The sequence below is a fragment of the Ixodes scapularis genome, unplaced genomic scaffold (assembly GCF_016920785.2).
Source record: "Ixodes scapularis isolate PalLabHiFi unplaced genomic scaffold, ASM1692078v2 PGA_scaffold1__304_contigs__length_218370807, whole genome shotgun sequence".
In the NCBI taxonomy this organism is placed as follows: Eukaryota; Metazoa; Arthropoda; class Arachnida; order Ixodida; family Ixodidae; genus Ixodes; species Ixodes scapularis.
Genome location: NW_024609846.1, coordinates 48,337,368 through 48,361,095, shown reverse-complemented (window position 1 = coordinate 48,361,095; position 23,728 = coordinate 48,337,368). Strand labels below are relative to the sequence as shown.

Below are 23,728 nucleotides of genomic sequence, written 5' to 3'. Positions count from 1 at the left end.
TTTTAAAGGAAGAAAACGCGTGCTCAGCTCTAGGCATTGTTAGAGTTCGGCTATTCTCAGCACGCAGTGGTTGGACACGAGCCACTACCCAAATGCCTGCCAAGACATTGATTGTTACGAGCCGATGTACTGTGCTCACGCAGTCCTCCTGTCCAATCCATGAGCCGCGATCGACTGTCGTCAGGCGGGTGGTATTGATCCTACAATTTCGACATCATGGGAAAGCAAGACTAAAAGAAATAGTCTCATTTAATCCTCGCAATTTCACCGTGACAAAGAAGCTTCTGAATTAGTGGCGGCCTGTGCGAGTGTACTTGGGTCGGAGGACCAGTACGACTCGGAAAAGTCATGAACATTCCAACCTGATGTCGTTTTTATGACCCATCTAAACTTCACGGGGTGCAAAATGAAATCAATGAAGGGTTGCGGTTAACAAGTGTCAAATAAATTTGTCGAATGAACACACACCAACGGAGGAGGCAATTCCTCAGAGATACTTTCAGCCTTTCCACTCTGGTGAAGAAGGAAGACCAGCGAAGTTGTACTATGGTGTAAATGAAGTAATGGCCGGCCGCAAGTCGGCAAGCCAGACTGGAAAGGCTGAAGAGGTTGCCGCCATCTATGCGCGACGGCGGCAACCAGACAACCGGCAAGCCGGTTGTCTGGTTGCCGTCGTCAGTTATGGAGCGCGGTAGCTTACCAAAAAGCACGTTTTTGTCGTGTCAGACGCTCGCGCCGTTCCTGGTGAAAAGCATCTGACTCGCAACTAAGGGGTCGTGGATTCGAATCCCGCCTAATATTCTTAATTTTTTTTCTTAAAGGCAAAATAATTAATTTCAAAAGTGAAATCATTTGAGACATACGGCGACCTTTAATTCGCATTACATGCCATGTTTTATTCACTCTCATTCCACGCGTGATGTCACGTTTCCCGTGAGCATTGTGGGCTGCTTGAAATTCTTGCACGAGGGTATGTAGCTCTGACGTCATGAACCTATCGACCAATCAGGATTTTTCAGTGTCACCACCGACATCGGCTTTTATGCGACATGAGCTTCTTAACGCTATCGAGTTAAAATCATCAGTTAGCAAAGGTCATGCTCATTTGCAAATTAAATTGACCGGCATCTTGTCAAGAAGAAACCTCAACAGGGGGATCGGTGGCCGAGTGGTCTAGCGCACACCAGCTCGGAGCACGTGGAGCGAAAGCTCGCGCTGCAGAACCCAGGGATCCTGGGTTCAAGCCCCCACCCCTGCCCGTTTCGATCTGGATGAGCATCGTACCGGCGTGCGGTCGTGTATCACTACTGCGTGATGCACGTTAAAGACCCCAGGCTAGCGGCTGTACCGCACTGGCTAAATTTCTCATCTACAGCTGGGAGACTCGTCGCCCCTGTGAGGCAGACCAAGTTCTAGGCTGTATAAACACACACACAACCCAATTATTAAGAAACCTCAACAGTCAGACTATGCCAGCGTATTCTGCTTAAGAAAATGTTCACTTGGGAAAGCGCTATTTCGGGTCAGATTCGAGACAGAGAGAGAGAGAGGTGGCGTGAGAGAAGCAGGGGAGGTTGTCCTAGCGGGAATGATGAACTGGTTCCCCATGAAAAGAAGTAGCGAGAAAGGATCTGAGTGCGAAGGTGCGTATAGATTAGAGTGAACAACTGTGATTACTTCTTGTTGCATGATTAGTGGCATGCATGCTGTGCTGAGTGTAAACAATGTTTGGTTAGAACAACAAGCATTTGGGTTGCCGCTCGGTGTTTCTATAAAAAATAGACTGAAAGGAATTATCCTAAAACTTTTATTACATTCTGAAAATTTCATTGCTTTTAGCTCAGTTGTGTCGTCATCATATACATATATATTGTGAAGTGTATTTCGTAAACCTTATTTCATAATTACAATGATCACGAGGTGCTCATTTGATAATTTTATGTGATGTAATTAATTAATTAGCTCAAGGACACAATCACGATTTCATTTTTAACACTGCGACACAAAGTTGTACCAATCACGGGTATCTTAGGCGACCTACATCACTTTGCGACAACATTTTATACCGTGTAAATAGATCAGCTTGAACGTTAGAATTTTACTTAAACACGAAGAAAGCACAATAAAATACAGTATAGTTCTAAATTTGAAGCTGATCTATTTACAGGTATATACCAACCAGCTCAACTCTTTACTCTTGTACTTAAAGATTTTGATTCAAGTAAAATATATGTTACTGGTAAACAAAGGGATGTGGAGTCGTATGAACACGACGTTATATATGTTAATGTAGATTTTTTCTACTCTTGCGTCGAAATTAAATAACTGAATTTAATATTTTTGGTACCTAAAAACAAAAGTAAACTGCGCGGACGATCGAAGAAACTATATAGTTAATCGTTTCACGGCGTAAACAGTGTATATTGCCAGAACAACGCGAAAAATATATTTTCAATTTAGCGGTTCAAACCGGTTCGAACCGGTTCGAACCGGTTTGAACCGTTATTTTTTGCTCCCCGGAACTGAACCGGAACCGAACCGAAAGCCGTGAACCCGAACCGAAACCGAACCGATAAAAATTTCGGTTCGACACTCTGCCTTCCACAAAGTAAATTGTTTCCCCAATTTGGGCACAATTGAGGTGTATGTGAGCTGTGCATTCGTACAACTCAAATGGCGATGAAACGAAATGCTGACGCACTCCATTTCACCAGTGAGCTTGATCAAGCTCGCTTGTTGAAAGGAAACAAAATGCATCGGTGCTCCGTCATTACACCTATCACATGAACAATTTGAATATGTATTGCATTACCATTGTGATAAGAAGGCATATTCGTTTCTATTTTTCACGTTGAAGTTGAGTTGTTAGCAGCACACTGCCTGCTCACTTTCTGGTTCTTGTTCTCTGGCCCATCTTTTCATCTTACTGCTTAACAAGGAGAATAGATTGTCTCCGATCAATGTGTATTCCCCTCTTTTTCCTGAATGTTTTAAGTCTCACCGCTGTTTATCAGCGATTCCCTGAAATAGGTATCAATTGTGCCCAAACTGAATCTTGTATTAAAAAGCAACTATGCCCAAAGCATGGACCAAAATGAATGACTGATCTAGCCAAAAGATTATGCCAAAATGATGCTGGGATGTCCACTAAAAGAGGTATTAGTAAATCAAAAATGCTGGGCAGTAGGTCAGCTGCCACTGAAGCCAGACTGGGCAAAGTTTTGTCATATTAGTGCAGTTTGTGCTTTTCCACTGTGGCTGACAATTGCGAAGCTGCCTCTAGGACGTTGAGAACTCGAGTAGCCATGGCTCTTACAATCAATGGTGTCACCGCTGTCACCACAGTGCAATCGCTGGTCTCAAACCCATAGTTTCACATTCGCTGCAAACCCCTAAGCAAAAGTTTGAGGCCAGATGCCTACGGGACTGTATACACCACCTAAAAACATTCCTACCTCATAGTTCAGGGACGGCAAATACATACGTTGAAAACAGGTGCAATCCTAAAACAAATTGAGCATAGTTGCTCTACATTGGGGTGGTGACATCTAGAGCATCATATAGCTCCTACAAAGCAGAGTAGCGCAATCCTTTGATCGGCGTGTTTTGCCGACAACATGGCCGACAGAGCAGCTCGGCGCGAGTCACGTGGTACTCAGAATTCCAGGAGGCGGCCCGCTTTATAGGAGAACACATGGAGATCAACGCAACAAGGCTAATTAAAAATAAACGCCGAGTTCACACTTTTCAAAACTAGTCTGTCGTGAAGTTGCTAAAGCACTAAACACTTTATATCAAAGTTTTCATAATATCGGATGCGTGTGAAAATTTTGAGAAGGCAATTTCCAAGGCAATGGCGTTTGATGCAGACGATTTTCGTGCGCAGCGGAGAGGAACTTTCTGGGTTGGCCGGAGCGGGTCACGTGGATGGTGCAACGTCGCTGTGATGTCACCGCGTCGTCTGCTGCAAACTGCCATTCAGGCAATTTTTTAAAAAAGTTACGTGCTTACATGGCACGCAACTTAGCACAAATGATACTAAAATGTTCCTTTATTATGTCGAAAAGTATTGACGTTCCATACATCCCCCAATATTGAAGAAACAATGATCCTCTCACGTTCCCCATGCATTTCTGATCAGAGTTGGAACCTCCGGGCGTTCGCTGCTAGTTGCCAAGAGATGGCATTCTAGATTGTGCTACTCTGCTCCCAAGGAGCTACATAGTGCTCTAGTGACATCGTGCCATCTTGTGGCACAATGTTTCTCACTCTTTTTTGCTCCGAAGCACATGAAAGAGCGTCTCCTGGCTCGAGCTCCCAGCATTGCCCTGCAATGTGGCGGCATCTTTGCGCTATTTCCCTGCACTTTTTCTTGGTCACATGCCGTCGGCACCAGGTACTACAAAAAGTTGTAAAGATAACGGAAGTTTAATTTTTAAGTGTGTTTTACCGCCCAAAATGGAACAAGCCCTATAAACCTTTGAATCACTCAAAAACGAGAGAAAGAAATACTGGGAGCTCACGAAAGTAAATTTTTGTTTAAACAATAAAGGCTATAATTTTGAACTTTATTTTGAAAAGAAATGGTATATATCGCACAATTTTGCCACTTTCAGAAATTTTCGGAGAACGAACCAGTAACCACAAGAAAGGAGTAAATTTTCGAAGGCTAGAATATTTAGCAGAGTGTTCACAGTAATTTTAAGTGGAGAACCTAATGAGTTAAAACTAGATGTTCACCTTCGATTTTAAGCCTTTTCATGAGATCAGGTCGAGACCTCACAGCTTCAAGTTCTGTCGGGAAGAGGCTGGTGATGTGTTCAATGGTAACGTCTGGATTTCCCAACATTTCCAAGGCACTGCAAAAGAAAAAAAAAAAGAAAAAATCAGACGATTCATATAGAAGCTGCATGAGGTAGATTTCCTGTGAGACTGCAGTTTTATAAATGTCAGTGTTTGATGAGGCCCATCTCAGGGTAGATAAAGTCAAGTACAGAGTAAATTACAATTTATATACCCCCCAGTAAAATAAAGAAAGATATGATGTATGTACACTTCGTGCCATCGCCAGTTTTCTGTCTTTCTATCAGTATTGAAGGACTGTCATCAAAAATACTATAGTGGTAGGAAGTGCTTCGTTTGGGTATTAACCTACAGGGTGAAACAAGGAGACGCCAGGCTCTTTAAATCGACCGGAAAATTCGGTTTCTTAAACTATCGCGCTACGACTTTGTGCAGCGTTGCCCACAGATGGTGTATTTTTTTTGTAAAATTTGCGAAGAGCGAACTTGCCTGAGGAAAAAGTAAAGAAAGAAAAAGGCTTAGCTCCTATGGAAACGCAGCGACGCCATTGGTCTGCAAACAACACGGCGCCGTTTTGCACGGGAGACAAGAGATGGCGCAACAAACGCCACCAACGAACGAGCATACGGCGCCGGGAGCAGGCCTTTTTAGCAGACAATCTTTTCGACTCAAAAGCGGTGCGTGTTCCGCAGGCGGCGACAGTTGCGGAAACAAAAAAGACGGGCGCGGTCACAGCAAGGAACTGCAGTTCCTTGTCTGCAAAAGGGCCGGCTCTCGGTGTCGTCTGCTCGTTCGTTGGCGGCAGTTGGCGTCGCGACCACTTGCGCCATCTCTTGTCTCCCGTGCGAAACGGCGCCGTGCTGTTTGCAGACCGGTGGCATCGCTGCATTTCCATAAGAGCTAAGCCTTTTTCTTTCTTTAATTTTTCATCAGGTAAGTTCGCTCTTCGCAAATTTTACAAAAAAAATACACCATCTGTGGGCAACGCTGCACAAAGTCGTAGCGCAATAGTTTAAGAAACCGAATTTTCCGGTTGATTTAAAGAGCCTGGCGTCTCCTTGTTTCACCCTGTAGTGATAAATTTCGCTGTCCACCAGTATCGTTTTAAAGTAAAATGCGAAAAAGCGCCAAAGTCGTGTTTGTACCAACAGCGTTGGGCAGTTTACGAAAGGAGTACATATGAGTACATACCTTTCCAAAACCGTCTTCTCATATACCCTTTTTCACTTCCCTAAAAGAGTGTTTTTGAAAATGGTATGCATACTGCAGTTATCAGCACTAAAATGTATAGGCCGTTTTTACATTGGCAATGACCTACTAATCAACTAACCTAATGAGGTTAAGGTGTTCATAGAACCCAGAAAGGTTTCTGGTGCTTACATTAAAATGGAAAGTGCCTTGTTTGTCCAAGATACAGTAGTAAACCAAAAGATATAGTTATATTTGTGACGTAAAGTTCATGTGATGTTCTTCCAAGAGTTACATAAGTTGTTCTGTTCTTTTTCTGAAACTTAGTATACTTGATGAGCTCAATAATAAAAAATAGCTTGGTTAAAATCTTTTTACCCCTTTTATTTCTATAGACTGGGCATTCAACCACAACCACAAGAAAAGGCATTGTCATTCACTAGCCTGAATCCCCATGTTCACAAGAACTAATCTGTACAAGAATTCTTTTTTTCCTAGAACACTCGAAGATTGGAATAAATTTCCAAACGATGCCTCCGAAACTGAGATCACTTTTCTGTTGTGTCTTTTAATCTAGCATTGTCATCACATTAAACCCTACTTGCTCTTGCTTCTGTTGTTTATTTTATTTTTATTTTCCATTGTTTAAAGTTTATCACATTTTTTTTGTGTTGTTTTCTCCTTAGGGATAGTCCCGAACTGCATTTTTTGTGGTTTATTTGCAGATTTTTAATAACCCCGGTTACAAAATATTGTTAATGTTGTATGATAATTCGTATTAGGCAGACTTTCATACATATGCGTTGTATTCCTGTGTTTTGCTGTGTGTATTATTATTGTATTTATTATGCATGCTATCCCTCCTGCTCGGGCCCATGTGGGACCTACAATATGTATTTGTAAATAAATAAATAGAAATAGTGCGCTCTGCATACTTTCATTTGTTTTCCTTTCTACTATGTGAATAATTAGAATATGCTTCTCTGGTTTTCATGAACCAATATCTGAGGAGAATAATTAGCTGTCATGCATACATTTTCCTCGGGGGGGCACTAGAAATCGCCTTCATCCTTCAGAAAAAAGAAAAAGGGAAGTGGAAGAAGAAAAGACACTGAAAGACTGACACACGCAGAGAGAGAAGGCAAAGCTGGGCTGAATATTGTTAGACCATTTCATGCCAGCTGTGAACAAAGTTTAAAAAAGGTGGCAGCATTCCAAATGGTACGAGAAAGCAAAGGAGAACTGTGGAGTATGTATACATTTATTTAAGTATATATAATCTTTTTGAAAAAAGAAAATTGGAAGTTCTAGTGAACCAAAGAGCATCAAATACCGAAGAGTCTTAAAAGTTTTAGGTAAGAATCCAGGCTAAAAGTTTTCCAATTCCATACTATGCACACTAGAAATGACATTGTTGAGGTTTCAGTGTCTTGGGATAGAGTGGGTTGGCTAGTACATATTTTAACAGGATTGAAAATAAAGTGAAATTCAAAGTTCCTCAATATCACAGTCCAGCTTAAAGTGAATGGCCCATAATTAGCGCTAAATATTTTAAAATGAAAACCTTTGCACGGCCTCGCCACGAAGTCATCATCATCTCCCTCAACTGTCAAGGGCGATTCACACACTTGTGTCGAGTACAACTGCATGGTGGGTTGCTATGGCAACAGCTGCGTCGGTTTCAACATGTTAAAACGGAGGTTCGGGCGAGTTGGTTGTTCATGACTTACAAGGAAACAGCGCACCCTCAAAACAAGCACTCGAAGCTTTCATGCAGACAAAAAAAAGAGCCACTTACACAGCGCTGACTGACAACTCTACGTTATATTTACAATTTTCGTTTTCGTCTTTCTTTGGGACTAGGGTTTCTATGGCATAGAATTGCCCTTTTCTTCTTCCTTCTTTTTCCTGTGTTTTTGTTATAGGAAGCTAAACCATAAAATTATTGCATGGCTAAGTACTCTAATTCTTTGTTGGATAACATTATGGAAGGATAACATAGGCAGGAACTATGACAAGCTGACAAGAGAAATCATGGAAGCAGAGAACATTGCCAGCCAAAAGGAGAGATGTGTCAGCACTCCTTCCATAATGTTATCCAACAAAGAATTAGAGTACTTAGCCATGCAATAATTTTATGGTTTAGCTTCCTATAACAAAAATAAGAATAAAAGAAAAGTGTTAGGGGAAAGACGAGAAAAGCGCCTACGATTTGCACTGAGGGTTGGTGGATTCCGGCAGGCCCATGAGGTCACTCCACTTGTGGGAAGACTGCACCTGGGACCCCAGGAAGTGCTGGGCCTCCTCCAGAATCCGCCTTACCTCGCACGTGGCCCTCGACTGCTCCGCCGCGACGCACCCCACCTCATGCCCTGGGGGACAACGCAAAGGTTTGACTTTATGATTCAAACCCTAGTTGGCGACAAGAGCCCAGTAGACGCTCCGTCACCAGCATGGGCTCCTTGCTTTCCGCGGGCTTTGACTGCACGTGCTTTCCACCGTCCATAGGGCGGTTTCACCGAACGCCTTTTCACTTCCAAACAGCCGTGTACCGCCATGGCGATGAACAGCGTCTACCACTTTCCCAGTTCATTAGCTTACACGAACATGATCGGGTATCGACATAGTTCCCGGTGTTAATAAAATGCAGCAGCATGCCGGGTGGCTCTGCCGACGACAGGAGTCAGTGAGTTCAACCGGAAACACATTTAGACCTCAGAAACCCACGCTTACTATCCGTTCTTCCCTTTCGGAGTCTACTAATATGCGTCCCAGCGGCAGCTAGCGGGACAACTTTGGTCACCGACAGATCAGCCTCCAGAGCGCCAGCTCGCCTGCACTCCGTACAAAGACAGATGCTAGGTATAAAAATCGAGTACCAGACGACACCCCTTCGTGTCGCCAACTACTCTGTCGCACAGAGCAGATCACGACGCGGAAAAACTTGAGCCAGCTGGGTAACGCTGCCTCCATGCACAGGAAAACACGATGTGCAACTTTGTTAACCTGGCATCCGGCGAGATGTTGAGTCGGAAGTGTGTCACGCAAAACCACCCTATAGTGCGCAAAATAATGGAAGAACACTGGAAACGTCACTGTGGGTACCACGAAAAAAACAGCACAAAAGACAAATTGACATTTTTTCTAAGAAAACTGCTCACCTCTTTCGGTGAGCCGTAGGTCAGCGTTGTCGGGTCTGAGCGAGAGCCTGAACTCTGCCCGGCTGGTGAACATACGGTAGGGCTCCAGGGTGCCCTGGGTGGTCAGGTCATCCACCAGGACCCCGATGTAGCCCTCCAGGCGGGTCACCACAAAGGGGTCCTTGCGCTGGACCCGGCAGGCTGCATTGATCCCTGCCACAATGCCCTGCCATGCAAGCAGTTAGGTCTCTTTTCCCCTGCCCTAATAAGAAATTAGCCACTGCTGTCACGTTCAGCTGTAGTAATCGACAGCTTGAAAAACACGGGGCGTAGCTCCTTATGTTCATGTCTGCTGCTTCGTTACTCATTCCTTTGAATTCTTATCAACTAACGCCGCAATCTAATTGGGTGTGGAAACACAATAAGATGTTGGGACTAACCATGCTTCATGCTGCTTAGCTTGTCGGTCACTCCAGTGCAACAACAAACACATATCGAGGTATTTAGTGCAGGAAGTAGAGAGAATAAAAACAGGACAGAAAAGAGCACCACACACAACTGTGTTTACTAACGTAAAAAAAAAAAAAAAAAAAAAAAAAAAAAATCCATTGCAGACACGTGCATCTACCACCAGCCCCGTGAATGATAGTGGCTCGTTCATCCAGGTTCGTGTGGGCCCGTCATTGTCTGTTGAAGGAATTCTCTTTCCTTGTAAATCATCACGGATTCTACACTAATACAGTTCCTCTCCTTACGGAGGATGTGGAAGGCCTCCAGCACCTCGTGGGTCAATTTGTTGTTGTCCTTCCCCAAGATGTTTGTCTTGCCGAATAATGGTCTGCAGTTTTCGCAGGGGGCTGAGGTGGCTGGAATGTTCATGACTTGGGATGCGGAGAGGGGTAGGGCAGTTGAAATGCATGTGTATATTATAGGGCTGGCTGGATTTCGGGACGGGGGGGGGGGGGGGGCGTGGCTGAAGTCCCATAAGCACTCCCCACTTGCTACGCCCCTGCTAGATAGCGTAACATAGATGCTGTCTGCATGGAATCAAATACAAACGCCAGAACCCGTGATCTTCGATAAGGGCTATTCACACGGGGGATACTTTTCGGAAAGGGATGTGCGCGACGTTGGTGATCGACGGAACCGGCGAGACTCTCTCTCCAACTACAGCATGCACACGAACGGCGGGGAGCCGAGAGGGATGTCGGTGTTATCAGGTGCGCTTAGTGGTTGCACTCTCGACAACGGGGCTCGGTATGCGCCGGCAAGAGTAGAAAAATGGAGGTGTACATGAAACGGCAATACGCGGTTACGGTAGCCATGCTGCTAGATGCAGAAGACGACGAACTGCTTCACGCTAAAAGAAAGATGCTTCTTGAATGGGTGGATGCAAGCAAAGGACGTGCAATCAGAAACTAATTGTATGAGCAGCGGCTTGAGGGCGGCATAGATGCATATCAGAGACTCCTCCGAATGCCTCGGACAACGTGGGCAACAGCACAAGCCACAACAAGTCAGGCGATCCCGATGACACTGACGACCTTTCGCGAGAAAAATCTGAAGTTGCCAGACAACTGAACAAAATACTGCCAATTGTAAAGAGATCCCACGCCAAGGCTGGGAGCATTTGTGCAGCCTGAGCAAAAGCTACCCCATCCACCTGGGATGTCTATGTCAGCGTGGCTACATGCAAAAGTGCGACGTTGTTACCACGTGATGCGCATTCCGGGAAGCAAAGGGAGGAATTTCTCCCTCGTGTGAATGCCCCTATAGATGCTGCACTACCTGCAGGCCGACAAAACTGCGGAGTAGAGAAGGGCGGCCGCGAGGATGTGCCCATAAAAGTGGTGTGCCAGTAAGCACAATCTCTCGCAGCTCCCTCTCTATTCCGCAGTCTTATCACTCGATCCCCAGGTAGTACAGGATACATCGAAGGTCATGTGTTCCGGCATACATACTCTTTTCATTCTGTGCTGACAGTACACACGAAGTTGCCCAATTTCTAGGAAAATGTATTTTTAAAGTTTTTATAATCCTCATGCAGGCGGCCCACCCCCGCACCGCATGCCCACTCTTGGCGGGGAATTCTCCAGAGCAGAAGCTTGGTGCCCGCTTACAGCATGTAAATAGCTTTCATTGCACCAATCTTAATAAAGACGCAGACCTTCGAGCTGGAAAAGCAAGAGAAGCTAACCTGGGCTGCGGCTTCCTCGTATCCCGTGGTGCCGTTGATCTGTCCGGCAAAAAAGAGCCCGGGGACCTCCTTGGTTTCTAGGCTGGGCTTCACTTGCCGGGGGTCGATGAAGTCATACTCTACCCCATAACCTGATGGACAGGACATCCATTGTGAATTTTTTCTTGCCCCTAAATAACAATTTTCCAAAGCGCATTATAATGTTAAATAAACAAGCGTATCATTCTACCTAAATTAATCCACAGAATATCCGCTCATTCACGTGGTCATGTAACATTACAAGCTCAAGTCCACATGATTGAGCTTTGGGCCTTCATCACAGCTTAACCTAGTCTATTTTTGTACTTCCTATAAATGTAATTCATGTAAGGTAGCAGGCAGAATTTCTTACCAGGAGTTCGGATACATTAAAAATATGATGCACGTGGAACACACTCAGACCACTTTTATCTGATGTTTCTATACTCCATCTCCCAAACATCGGCAGTGTAGACAAAGGCACGTGTACGAGCATGTGTCTTTGGAAAGCGCCTCCTATGCACCTATTCTCGTAAAAACAAAAGCATTCTGCTGAGGTAGGCTCTCACGCCTGTGCCGTCGCCTTTACTGCAGACACTTGTGAGATGGAATATAACTAGGGTTCCGTGTTTCCGGTACATACCGATAAACCCCGAAAGTTAACCCCCGAGTCAGTTTGATCAAAATCGGTGAAAACCGATAAACCCCGAATTCGAGCTCTCCCTGAAGGAGAAAAATTCAACCCTCATGGAAAGAAATATTTATGTACAGCTTTATTTCCAGTTCACCCAAAACACAACCCCCAACGAACCACCCTCAAAGCTGCCATTTTCTTCGGAACCACACACATTGTTTTGTTTTATTTTATTATCGGTATGGAGACGTTTCCTGAGTATTCAGGCCACGTGTATGTTCCTTGAAGGATGGAGAATTCTATGTCCGCGCACTATTTTTTTCAAAATAAACCACAACAACCCCAGATCTTTTTTGCCAGAAACGAAAAATTAATATTGAAAAGCGCCGAATCTGTTGTAAAAAATAAACCCTGAAAAAACACGCCCGAATCTGAAGAAAAATTAACACTGAAAACACGGAACCCTAAATATAACTCGATTGCTTGCACTACATCTTGAGAAATACATTCAGAGTAGCATCTAGTTCTATAGAGCACATATACTCTATCTTTTGTTTTCTCATAAGAGACTCATTAGAGATCAAATACCTTCTTAGCGTGTGCATATCCATGACAAGCATGGCATAGAGGACATCTAAGGCTACGAAAAATGCCTAGCTTTGGCTATCAGTAAATGTGCCTCCTTAGTACGAGCGTGAATGAAAAAAAAATATTAGAGGTATATTGGCAACTCCCAAAGGGTTTTCTTATTGAAGGTTGCTTGAGAAGGCCCATCAGAGCTAGACACATTGCAATGTGTGCTCACTCATGCCAATGTGATTCTGTATTTGCAAAATAAAGCAGCAACACATTTATACATGATGTGTTTTTTAAAACCTTAACAAAAAAAATTGAGCAGATACTGCATTTACTTGAGTAATAGCCGCACTCTTTATGAAGAAAACCTGAGAGTTCACTTTTCCTCAGAGCACGCGGATTGCCAATAACCGCGAGCGACAGCAGGATTTCAGCAGTTTACAGGATAGAGATAACGTCTTCGCACGAAGATACCATCTGTGAAGATTGCATTTGTATAGAGACTCGTGTTCTCAATCTGGTTATTCGCTATGTTATTTATGCGCAACGCGATGATTGGCTGTATATGTGCTTTGTGGGAAAGTAGACGCAAGGGCCTTGTTCATAACAGATCAGCTATTACTCGAGTAAATACGGTAAGACCTGATAGATTTTTACATATTTATTTTTATTTAATTTCAGCTATACTTCGTAAATAATACCCAAGAATTGATATTAGTATGGATATTGGTCATATCATAATGCCATTTTTTTCCTAGGAAGTATGCTCAGAAAATTTTATGCTCAATGCTCGGCAATCATGATTAACTTTGTGGGCTGCTGTTTGGTTCTGACGCAATTTTTACAATTTTTTATGCCAAAATGAGTTGCTAAGCGAGTTGGATAGACATCTTGACTTAAACAGCGCAAATAAGTTACGTAAGGAAGAGACAACAGGAAGGAAACAGCGCTCTTTCCTTCCTGTTGTCTCTTCCTTACGTAACTTATTTGCGCTGTTTAAGTCAAGATTTTTATGCCAAGTCTTGATCATAGCATAAAGAAACAATGTTGACAAGTATTGACTACATAACAAATCTAAACATGAATTACCCTGAATCATTTAAAAAATAAATGTCAAAAATCAGTAACCCGACTAAAATCGGGCCTTGCACAAGAAACACCCATATCCGGCTGTCCTCGTCTGCTTCATCCTTATTTCTTGGGCATAGTACAGCGAAGACGGACCACAACCAACTAGCCCAATTAGCCATTTCAGTTCTATAATGCACTCTCCGATGACGTGCACCTCCAGCCGGGTCACAAACAACACAAACACACATTCTGAAGATGAGATCAAGCAAGCGACAGAACGTGAGCCCAAGCACGGGATGGCATACCCGGCCTGATCATGTCCACGTCGCGACATCCCGGCAGGCATCGCACCAGCTTGAGCTGAATGTCCGCTGGCAGGGTGCAAGAGATGCCGTTGGGGTACACGATGTGAGTGTCCAGCCCTGAGGTATCGAAGAGAGGTCGGGGATTTAAAAAAATCTAGACTCGGCTCCTCCCAACATAGCCAACGAGACGAGAACGGCAGGGCGTTCCTTTCGAACGCCTTTGCCTCCAGCATGCAAGCTTTGGCCCATAGAGGTAGGAAGCTTCCGAAGGCGACATGAGGCCGCCGGAGATGAAGCCAGAAGTGTAAAGAGACACGCCCCCAACGATAATCAAAACCAAGATGCTATTGGACTAAAACCAAGACGCTTATCGAAGGAGGGAAGCTCGCACCGGAGATGGGATGACCAAAGGACTCCCCTGCCGCTCTCATCATGCCGGCGACTGCAGCAGTCGGCCTGATCCCGTGCACGTTTTACGCTATGTTTCCCCCAACTTGGCTGTTTCGCGTTCTCTGAAACGGACAACTTTTTGCCAGTGCTTTTTCGACGGTTTAGGCTCGCAATCTGGCTGGAACCTGCTCCTTTCCCGAAAGGTTAAATTAGTTCATTACACTACCAGGTATCATACTTTAGATACTGTATGAAAAGGAATAATGAAAGTACACTGGAACGTTGGGACTTTTCGCTTAATTTATGAATTAGCTACATCCGAGAGCAAAGAAGGGTTACATATAAAGGCGGTGACTATTTCGACATCCCCCGTCAAAATAACTTCAAAAACTTTCTCGACGTCACTTCCGTACAATTTGAAAATAGTTTCGAAAATCTTTTGAAGTCCGGCGTCAAAATAGCGACTCCATTTTCGTAACGTCTTCCAACAAAATAGTCGCTTCATTATTCCAAAGTCTCCTGTCAATGTCAGTGGTAACCGTTTTGTTCTTATTTGCTTGTAAACGGTACTGTCGGTGTCATGTGCTGCTCTGTTATGTGCCTAAGAAGCTTCGGTTTTTTTTTGACGCCAGAAAGGTTCCATTTGGTGAGGGCATGCGTGTGTGCTCGACAGTTGAACGATTTTTTTAAGATGTGAGTTACATTGCTTGATGACAATGCTGTGCTCTTGCAAGTTTCTTCAGTGGGCACTCTTAAAAAAAAACGTTTGAACCCACAACAAAAGTGAGCTCGATCTCCCTTTATCTTTTGTCCATACATAACGCATGTAAATACATACACTACGTATCATTGAGAGTTTTGAATGATTTTTGGACATCCACACCTCCCCAACTGCACAAGCGCTTCTTCAAATGGTTGCAAAGTATCGATGGTCTCGTTTTGCATCTGATTCGTGGGTTTGTCATTTCGTTTGGGTTTCCTTTTTGTTTGTGTATGACGAGTCTGGGGCGGCTACTAAACGATCAGGATGTTAAATAAAATGTTGCGAATGCAAACATTCTCTCCTCGACATTTCCTGACTGGTACAAACAAATAACAAAGCTTCCCACGCACCGAACAAAACATTATTTTGCAGTCTGCGTCGCAGTTCAGCATGCATTTTCCGACACCAAATACGCAATCGATTGCAATTTTTGTAACCCAATTTTTTAAGAAATTCAGAATTAATTTGAACTGTTATAAATAATGTGAAATATATCATGTATTGATAATAATGCAGTTTGATAGCTGAGTTTTTTTTAAGTTTTTTTTTTTATTCCTGATCACTTAAAAAAATCTGGTTATAAAAATTAACTGCAGTCGATGGCATGACACTTGTAGTAAAAATATGCCGTGACGACTGCAAGTGAGGTGATAATTTTTTTTATTGCCACTTTCGATCACTTTTTAGTTTGAGGCTCCTAAGTCAAAACTTTGGTCAGTTTGTGGTAAAAAGTTCGACGGGAGACGTAAAAATAGGGCAGTAAATATTTTAACAAGGGACGTCAAAATTATTTGAAAGATACTTTCATGTCTTTTGGAAATGGCGCCGCGGGCGTAAAAATAATAGTCAAATTATTTTGATTGTGGATGTCGAGGTAGTCACTGCTCCCAGTAAAAGCAGCTTCCGTCAACAACACTACCAGCATATGGGAAACATATTCCCAAAACTGTGTTCAAGGGACGAAAGATTCAATCAGATCCGTCCTTTCCCCTAAATACGATTTCTGGCCACAACTTTGTGAGCGTGCCATACCTTCTGGCTCCAACCAAACTTGGTGAGATCGCCCCTTGAAACGGAGGACCTTGGACTCAATTGATGGGCAGTACCTAGGGGGAGCAGTAAGACGAACACTGTCATTGTTAATGGCCACTGGCATGCAGATTTCAAACTCCCATGCAGATAGCCAATTCTAGGGAAGGTTCACATCCTGGGGTAAGCTACAGAGGCTGTGAGCAACTCATTTTATCAGAAAGGACTGAAAACCACTATCTGCAAAAGTTGACATAGTAATTACAAATGACCAAACAAGATGCCCAGAAAAAAAGGCGGAACTAAATAACAAAAAAAAGATAGCTGCAGATTTCCAGTGACTTGTCCCATGGAAAGCACAAATCCCCCAGCTCACTCTATAATCCCTTCACCCCTAAGCTGAGACTGCGGTGGGAGCTACATGCCTGCCGAATCAAACACCCGCATCCCTTTTATCAGCTGATCCGGCTCTCTATGGACAGGAGCATGATCACGTGGCGGAAGAGAGGAGTATGATTGGTCCAATTAGGATGTGGCTTCCATGGCAGTTTCAGCTTAGGGGTGAATGGAGTATAGCTGGAGGGCACTCTCCAAGCATTAACTTATGTAGCACAGGTACACACATGTTTTGCTGATACCCACATTACCAACTTTTTATAAACGCACTAACTGCTAGGCTACCGATGAAGAATGTCCCCCACTCCCCATTGCCTCTTCGCCTTTTGAGTGTTCCCCGCATGTGCTGTCACACAATATTTCCGAGTTCTTTGTATCACTGTTTTTGTAATAATCTGGGGTAGTGACAAGAATTAAATGTGACAGCAAAGTAACAGCACTAAAAAGTTTTGTTCGGGATTTAGATTTTCCTCATCGGTAAAAATGTATGAGAGAATATCTTTACAGGGATTGTAGTAACCGTTGCCGTATGACCGCTGCCACCAATCGTAGAATTCCTAGAACATACACCAGACACGTCCCAGCTTCGACTAGGTCGGTTCGGCGTTCAAGCTTGAGAAGAACCTTGCATCCGTGCAACATGCCTTGCACATCGAATGCGCAGCTTCGTCTTTCTCAGCACTAGTCCTTCGCAGGCACACATCATTCTCATTACCTGCCTTGGATCATTCACAAATGCAGCAAGACGAGAAACTAAAAATATTGTGCAGCAGCATGTATGAAGTGCCCTTAAAAGCAGAAAAAAAGACAATGAAGCACAGAACTGAGAATGGAAGAGGACATTGACAGAGGAGCCAGCCTACCTCACACCTGTGATCTCTTCTTTCACATGCCTGTCCAGGTGGAGGTTCTCCATCACCAGTGCGTCCACCTCGGGCGTTGTATAGGTCAGGTGCATTGGCACCTGGTCCTCGGCCTGGGCAAGAACCAAGGTACGCTCAGCAACAGAAAGTGTTGACGAAGAAGTAAAACACCCTGGCAATTAAAAAAAGGCTCCACTTGGGCCAGATATGATATGGTACACGAGCGAATTCAACCGCAGTAAAAAAATATCTCTCGACTACATGTATCAGAGTTTGTGTGAGTATTCCGAGTATTGACCAATAGCTGCTGGAATAGCGCCAAAAATGGACATAAAACAGGCTATTTCATTGCGGCATCGGCGGGGGGGGGGGGGGGGGGGGGGGGGGGGCCAAAGCCTATTTTTTGGGGGAGAGGAGTATGGAATTTCTTTTAGACGGGAGAAAGCCTGAAAACATGCGGCAAAAGTGTCGCCGTGGCAAGCCACGATTTACCAAACGGGCACTATACTAGGATCAGAGTCCCTTGGTTGTTTTACTCCACTTTCGTCGACGGAAATAAGAAATGAGAGTGCTTTGATGGGAAATAAAGATGTAAAGATACCATAAGGTCAGACTGCTAACCTCGACAACATTGATTTTAGGAACAGGACTCGAAGCTTCCGCCGTGCTCGTTACACATAGCACAGATACCATAGAGCTCGTTGTTCACATTTGATAATCATACTATCATGCTGTCACTAGTAGGAACCATAAAGCCGGAGTCACACTGCTCACATAGATTGTACACGAGACACAGTGTTTGTCGCAGACACGATGACGGAAGCTTATGCGGACATGCCTCCAGCATCTTCGAAGCATGTTTGTTTCGTATACGAGTATGCTTCCAACATGCCTGTAGACAAGTTCTGTATGACCAACGTGAACAGGACCGCCAAACAAAAAAAACAAAAATGCCTCATTCTCTGTAGACTGCCTTTTGCATGATGCATTAGGCAGTTCGAAAAAAAGAAAACTCAAACCAAAAGTTTAGAAACAGCAGTTCCCAACGTTTCGGGGTCGACTTGACTCCTTCTTCAGGGGTGACTAAAAATGGAATTGGACAGCGCGAGCTTCGACCTCTCCTTCTTCTTCTACCGAGGTGATGTTTTCTGAACGTGACGCAGGCCATGGACGTAAATAGATGGTAAGGCCCCGAGGGACCTGTTAATGTTCCCCGGTGTATTCTGGATGTGCCACGACTCCAAGAACAGGCGTCTTCGAATATGTGGCTCCGTGTCTATCACGTGTGCTTTTCCGAAGTCGATCCGATGGTCAAACACCTCACAATGTTCCGCGACGGCGCTACGCTCGCGATCGAAATTGCGCACATCATTCTGGTGCTGGCGCATGCGTTCGGGAAAAGATTTAGTTTCACCGATGTAGGCGGCGGGGCACTCCGCACACGGTATCTTGCAGACCACGCCCTGTGCTTTCTCTTTTGGGAGGCGATCTTTTGGCCTTGGCGTGAGCCGTCCTAATGTTGACACTGGCTTGTGCGCCACTTGGATACCTTCTTTTCGGAGCACGCGCGCCAGTGTCTCGCTCGTCCCTTTTACATAGGGGACGCTGATGCGCGCGATGGGGCGGGGCTGTGTGTCACCCGACGATCCATGGTTATTGCGCGTGCAGCACTGTCGACGGGCGACGCGTTGGACAAAACTCCTTGAATAGCCGTTTTTTGGAGGTCAGCAAGTATGGTCTGATTCTCCTTTCTTCTGTCTCTTTCGGACGAGCAGATGGTCGTTGCTCTAGACAGGAGAGTAGAGACCACCGACGTCTTGTGACTCGTTGGGTGGTTCGAGTCATAATCAAGGTAGCGTCCGGTGTGTGTTGGCTTCCTGTAGACCGTGAACCCCAGCTTGTCTCCTTGCCTTTTCACCAGAGCATCGAGGAACGGCAAGACTCCATCTCTCTCGTATTCTACAGTGAACTGGATGGCCGGTTCTATGGAATTCAGGTGTGCGAGGAAGTGGTTCACCTCTGATTTCTTCACGATGCAAAAGCAATCATCTACATAGCGCATGAACTCTTTTGGCCTGTTGGCGAAAGTGCTAAGCGCTTTCTGTTCAACCACTTCCATTGTGAGGTTTGCCGTCGTGACCGAAATAGAGGCGCCCATTGCCGTTCCGCTGACTTGTTTGAAAAGCTCACCCTTGAAGCTGAAGTACGTACTGCCAAGGCAGAACTCGAGAAGGCGGCATAGCTCATCAACACTGAGGCTGGTTCTTGAGCCCAATGTTTCGTCTTTCTCGAGAACCTCTCTGGCTGCAGCAACTGCTAAGGGAACTGGCACGCAGCGTGCCAGTTCCCTTAGCAGTTGCTGCAGCCAGAGAGGTTCTCGAGAAAGACGAAACATTGGGCTCAAGAACCAGCCTCAGTGTTGATGAGCTATGCCGCCTTCTCGAGTTCTGCCTTGGCAGTACGTACTTCAGCTTCAAGGGTGAGCTTTTCAAACAAGTCGGCGGAACGGCAATGGGCGCCTCTATTTCGGTCACGACGGCAAACCTCACAATGGAAGTGGTTGAACAGAAAGCGCTTAGCACTTTCGCCAACAGGCCAAAAGAGTTCATGCGCTATGTAGATGATTGCTTTTGCATCGTGAAGAAATCAGAGGTGAACCACTTCCTCGCACACCTGAATTCCATAGAACCGGCCATCCAGTTCACTGTAGAATACGAGAGAGATGGAGTCTTGCCGTTCCTCGATGCTCTGGTGAAAAGGCAAGGAGACAAGCTGGGGTTCACGGTCTACAGGAAGCCAACACACACCGGACGCTACCTTGATTATGACTCGAACCACCCAACGAGTCACAAGACGTCGGTGGTCTCTACTCTCCTGTCTAGAGCAACGACCATCTGCTCGTCCGAAAGAGACAGAAGAAAGGAGAATCAGACCATACTTGCTGACCTCCAAAAAAACGACTATTCAAGGAGTTTTGTCCAACGCGTCGCCCGTCGACAGTGCTGCACGCGCAACAACCATGGATCGTCGGGTGACACACAGCCCCACCCCATCGCGCGCATCAGCGTCCCCTATGTAAAAGGGACGAGCGAGACACTGGCACGCGTGCTCCGAAAAGAAGGTATCCAAGTGGCGCACAAGCCAGTGTCAACATTAGGACGGCTCATGCCAAGGCCAAAAGATCGCCTTCCAAAAGAGAAAGCACAGGGCGTGGTCTACAAGATACCGTGTGCGGAGTGCCCCGCCGCCTACATCGGTGAAACTAGATCTTTTCCCGAACGCATGCGCCAGCACCAGAACGATGTGCGCAATTTCGATCGCGAGCGTAGCGCCATCGCGGAACATTGTGAGGTGTTTGACCATCGGATCGACTTCGGAAAAGCACACGTGATAGACACGAAGCCACATATTCGAAGACGCCTGTTCTTGGAGTCGTGGCACATCCAGAATACACCGGGGAACATTAACAGGTCCCTCGGGGCCTTACCATCTATTTACGTCCATGGCCTGCGTCACGTTCAGAAAACATCACCTCGGTAGAAGAAGAAGGAGAGGTCGAAGCTCGTGCTGTCCAATTCCATTTTTAGTCACCCCTGAAGAAGGAGTCAAGTCGACCCCGAAACGTTGGGAACTGCTGTTTCTAAACTTTCGGTTTGAGTTTTCTTTTTTTCGAATTGTTCCCCAAACCAGACAGATTTCTGTCGAAGATGTTTACTTTCAATGCATTAGGCAGTGTGACCGCGGCCCGAGAGTACGACACCAAAACATCTCGTCGTCGATACGTCCGAAGTTCCGAGGGGGGGGGGGGGGGGGGGGGGGGGGGGGGGGGGCGTCCAGTGGCATGGCTACCTCAAAGTTCAGCTATACTCCGTTTCACCTTCAGTCCGAGCGCAGTGGACGCCACGAGTTATCCCAGCCGATTCAGCACCGGGAGAAATTCGCGTGACCTGCCAGTGGGGCGGGGCGACACAGGGAGCTCAAGGCCGCATGACACTCCCTCAATGCCGCATTGGCTGGGATGGCTCCTAGCGTCCGCTGTGCTCGGACGGAAGGTGAAACGGAGTATAGTAATAGCTGAACTTTGGTTACGACTAATGGAAAAAATAAAACAATCTGCTTCTTCGGTGTTGCTCCGCGATTCCCAAGTAGGGCGTCATTTGGAAAGGAACTCTTCAGTTGCGGCCAGTGCTTCGTCTGCTGGGGTGATCGCTGCACCTTTACCTTTATCCAGACTGAAGAGTTGCTGTACGAGAAAGGCTCGGGAGGGTCGTCTCCCAGCTGAATTTTTAGGTTGCTGTAATCGATTGTGCGACCGTCCAGCCTCGGCGGGGGTCCCTGCATGCCCGGGAGAAGCAAATATTTTCTTCAATGACAACAGCCTTGTATGGTGGAAAGAGCGCTAAAAGAGGTAGGACCAGGACAAGGAACGCACAGAAAAAGCATAGACTTACAACTGAAAGTTTATTGCTGTGCAAAAACAGAAAAATAAACACGGAAAGGGAAGACAACAAAAAAAGCAAACAGATGACATACAGAATCAGCCACGCCTACACACAGTCACACAAACCTGCCATACTTTTTAATGAGATCTACCTTGTCACGTACGAGGGCAACAGAGATATTTTCTCTTTCTCTGCATTCTTCGCCCTCGGGGAACCTAGCGGTCCATTGTAGTAGTGTGACTGTTTTCTCGCCGTCATTCCACAACATTCAGATTTTGTCTCAACACAAAAGCAAGAATGCGATAAAGATAGACGAAGCATATTTTTAATTATTTTATGGTAACTCATGGAGCGGACTCGTGTGTGAACGCTTTTCCTGTTGCCCTTATAGGTGAGGAGGGAGATTTAATTAAAAAGTGTAGCAAGTTCGTGTGGCCGTGTGTAGACGTGGCTAAATCTGTATGTCATCGGTTTGCTTATTTTGTTCTCTTCCCTTTCCCCCTTTCCGTGTTTATTCTTGTTTTTGCACAGCAATAAACTTTCAGTTGTAAGTCAGCAACCTGTTCGTGTTTCTTCGCTCTGGTCCTAGGTCCTTTAGTGCTCTTCCCACCAAACAAGTATGCACCACCAACTAGCCCCACTACATGCCTCGTAACAGTCTTGTATTTCAGTTTACTCTTATTTCAGTGTAGGTAGTATGAGTGCGGCACTACTATATCCATTGCCTGCAACAGCTTTATATTCATGTTCTAAAAGTTTACTTTAGAGGGCACTTCAGTTCAAGTGACTACACCTTGTTACAAGCGCTCAAAAAGCAAACATATTCAAGTTTGGCTGCAAAGCATAAAAATTAGGCTCTTAGCTGGCGTTTGGACACCAAAAAGCTATCGAGCTTTTTGGAATCTTCAGCTTCAACTTCAGAAACTGCAAAGAATTCGTCTTTTTCTGTGCCCACGAAAAGTAGATTACCCTCATAAATGTTTCTCTGGTTCTACAAAGAAAAGTAACCGAAACACTAAATTACCGTATTTACTCGCAGAATGAACGCACTTTTTTTTCCGAAAAATCGATGCAAAGTTGGGGGGAGCGTTCATTACGCGAAGTAAAATTTTTGCGTCCCTATTTACTCGCATAATGAACCGACCTTTTATCCTGAAAAATCGAAGGAACTTCTTATCTCTTTGCGCGCGGCGCCCGACCTCGTAACCTAACTAGCTGTGCAAAAACAAAAAAAAAATCCTTTGTTTTCTTTTTCTCTTAGTTCCTTGGGGTTTTTTTTTTGCCGCCTTTCGCAAGCTGTTTTGTTTGCTTAGGCGAGGGCTCTCCGCTTATCTTCCTTATCTCCTTGAGCGCGGCGCGCGACGACGCACGACCCCCAGTAACCAAACTGCGCTTTGCAAAAAAAAAAAAAAAAATTTTTTTTTTTTTTAGTTTGGTGTTTCTTTTTATTTTTTTTTTGCCGCCTCTCGCAAGCTGTTTCGTTTGCTTAGAGGGCTTCTCCGCTCCTCTTTCTTAGCTCCTTGCGCGCGGCGCGCGACCCCCAGTAACCAAACTGCGCTGTGCAAAGAAAAAAGAAAAAAAGCTCCTTTTTGTTTATGTTTTCTCTTAGTTCCGTGGTTTTTTTATTTTTTTTTTTATTTTTGCCGCCTTTCGCAAGCTGTTTCGTTCGCTTAGAGCGCTTCTCCGCTTCTCTTTCTTACCTCCTTGCGCGCGGCGGCGCGCAAACCCAAAGTCCAGACTGCGCTGTGCAAAAAAAAAAAAAAAAAAAAAGCTCCTCTCCGTGTTTTTTTGTTCTTGCTTCGGTTGCATCTTTGCGAATTTTTTAACGCCTTTTGCAAGGCGTTTTGTTCGCCCATGCATTAGGAAAAAAAGCGCGTCCATCTGGCGCGCGTGGGGGGAGGGGGTCAAAATTT

General features: G+C 45.1%; 1 protein-coding gene across 1 annotated transcript in view; it reads right to left on the bottom strand.

Moving 5' to 3' along the window:
- The window catches only part of LOC8028871 (protein MTO1 homolog, mitochondrial), a 38,654-nt gene that overhangs the window by 5,110 nt on the left and 9,816 nt on the right, over positions 1 to 23,728 (bottom strand). Inside the window, exons 7-14 of the mRNA XM_042290718.1 lie at positions 21,595 to 21,708; positions 17,374 to 17,486; positions 16,118 to 16,191; positions 13,933 to 14,049; positions 11,329 to 11,459; positions 9,153 to 9,357; positions 8,201 to 8,363; positions 4,741 to 4,859 (exon numbers count right to left, since the gene is read on the bottom strand). Coding sequence (XP_042146652.1) covers positions 4,741 to 4,859; positions 8,201 to 8,363; positions 9,153 to 9,357; positions 11,329 to 11,459; positions 13,933 to 14,049; positions 16,118 to 16,191; positions 17,374 to 17,486; positions 21,595 to 21,708 — 1,036 coding nt within the window. The remainder of the gene's footprint in view (positions 1 to 4,740; positions 4,860 to 8,200; positions 8,364 to 9,152; positions 9,358 to 11,328; positions 11,460 to 13,932; positions 14,050 to 16,117; positions 16,192 to 17,373; positions 17,487 to 21,594; positions 21,709 to 23,728) is intronic.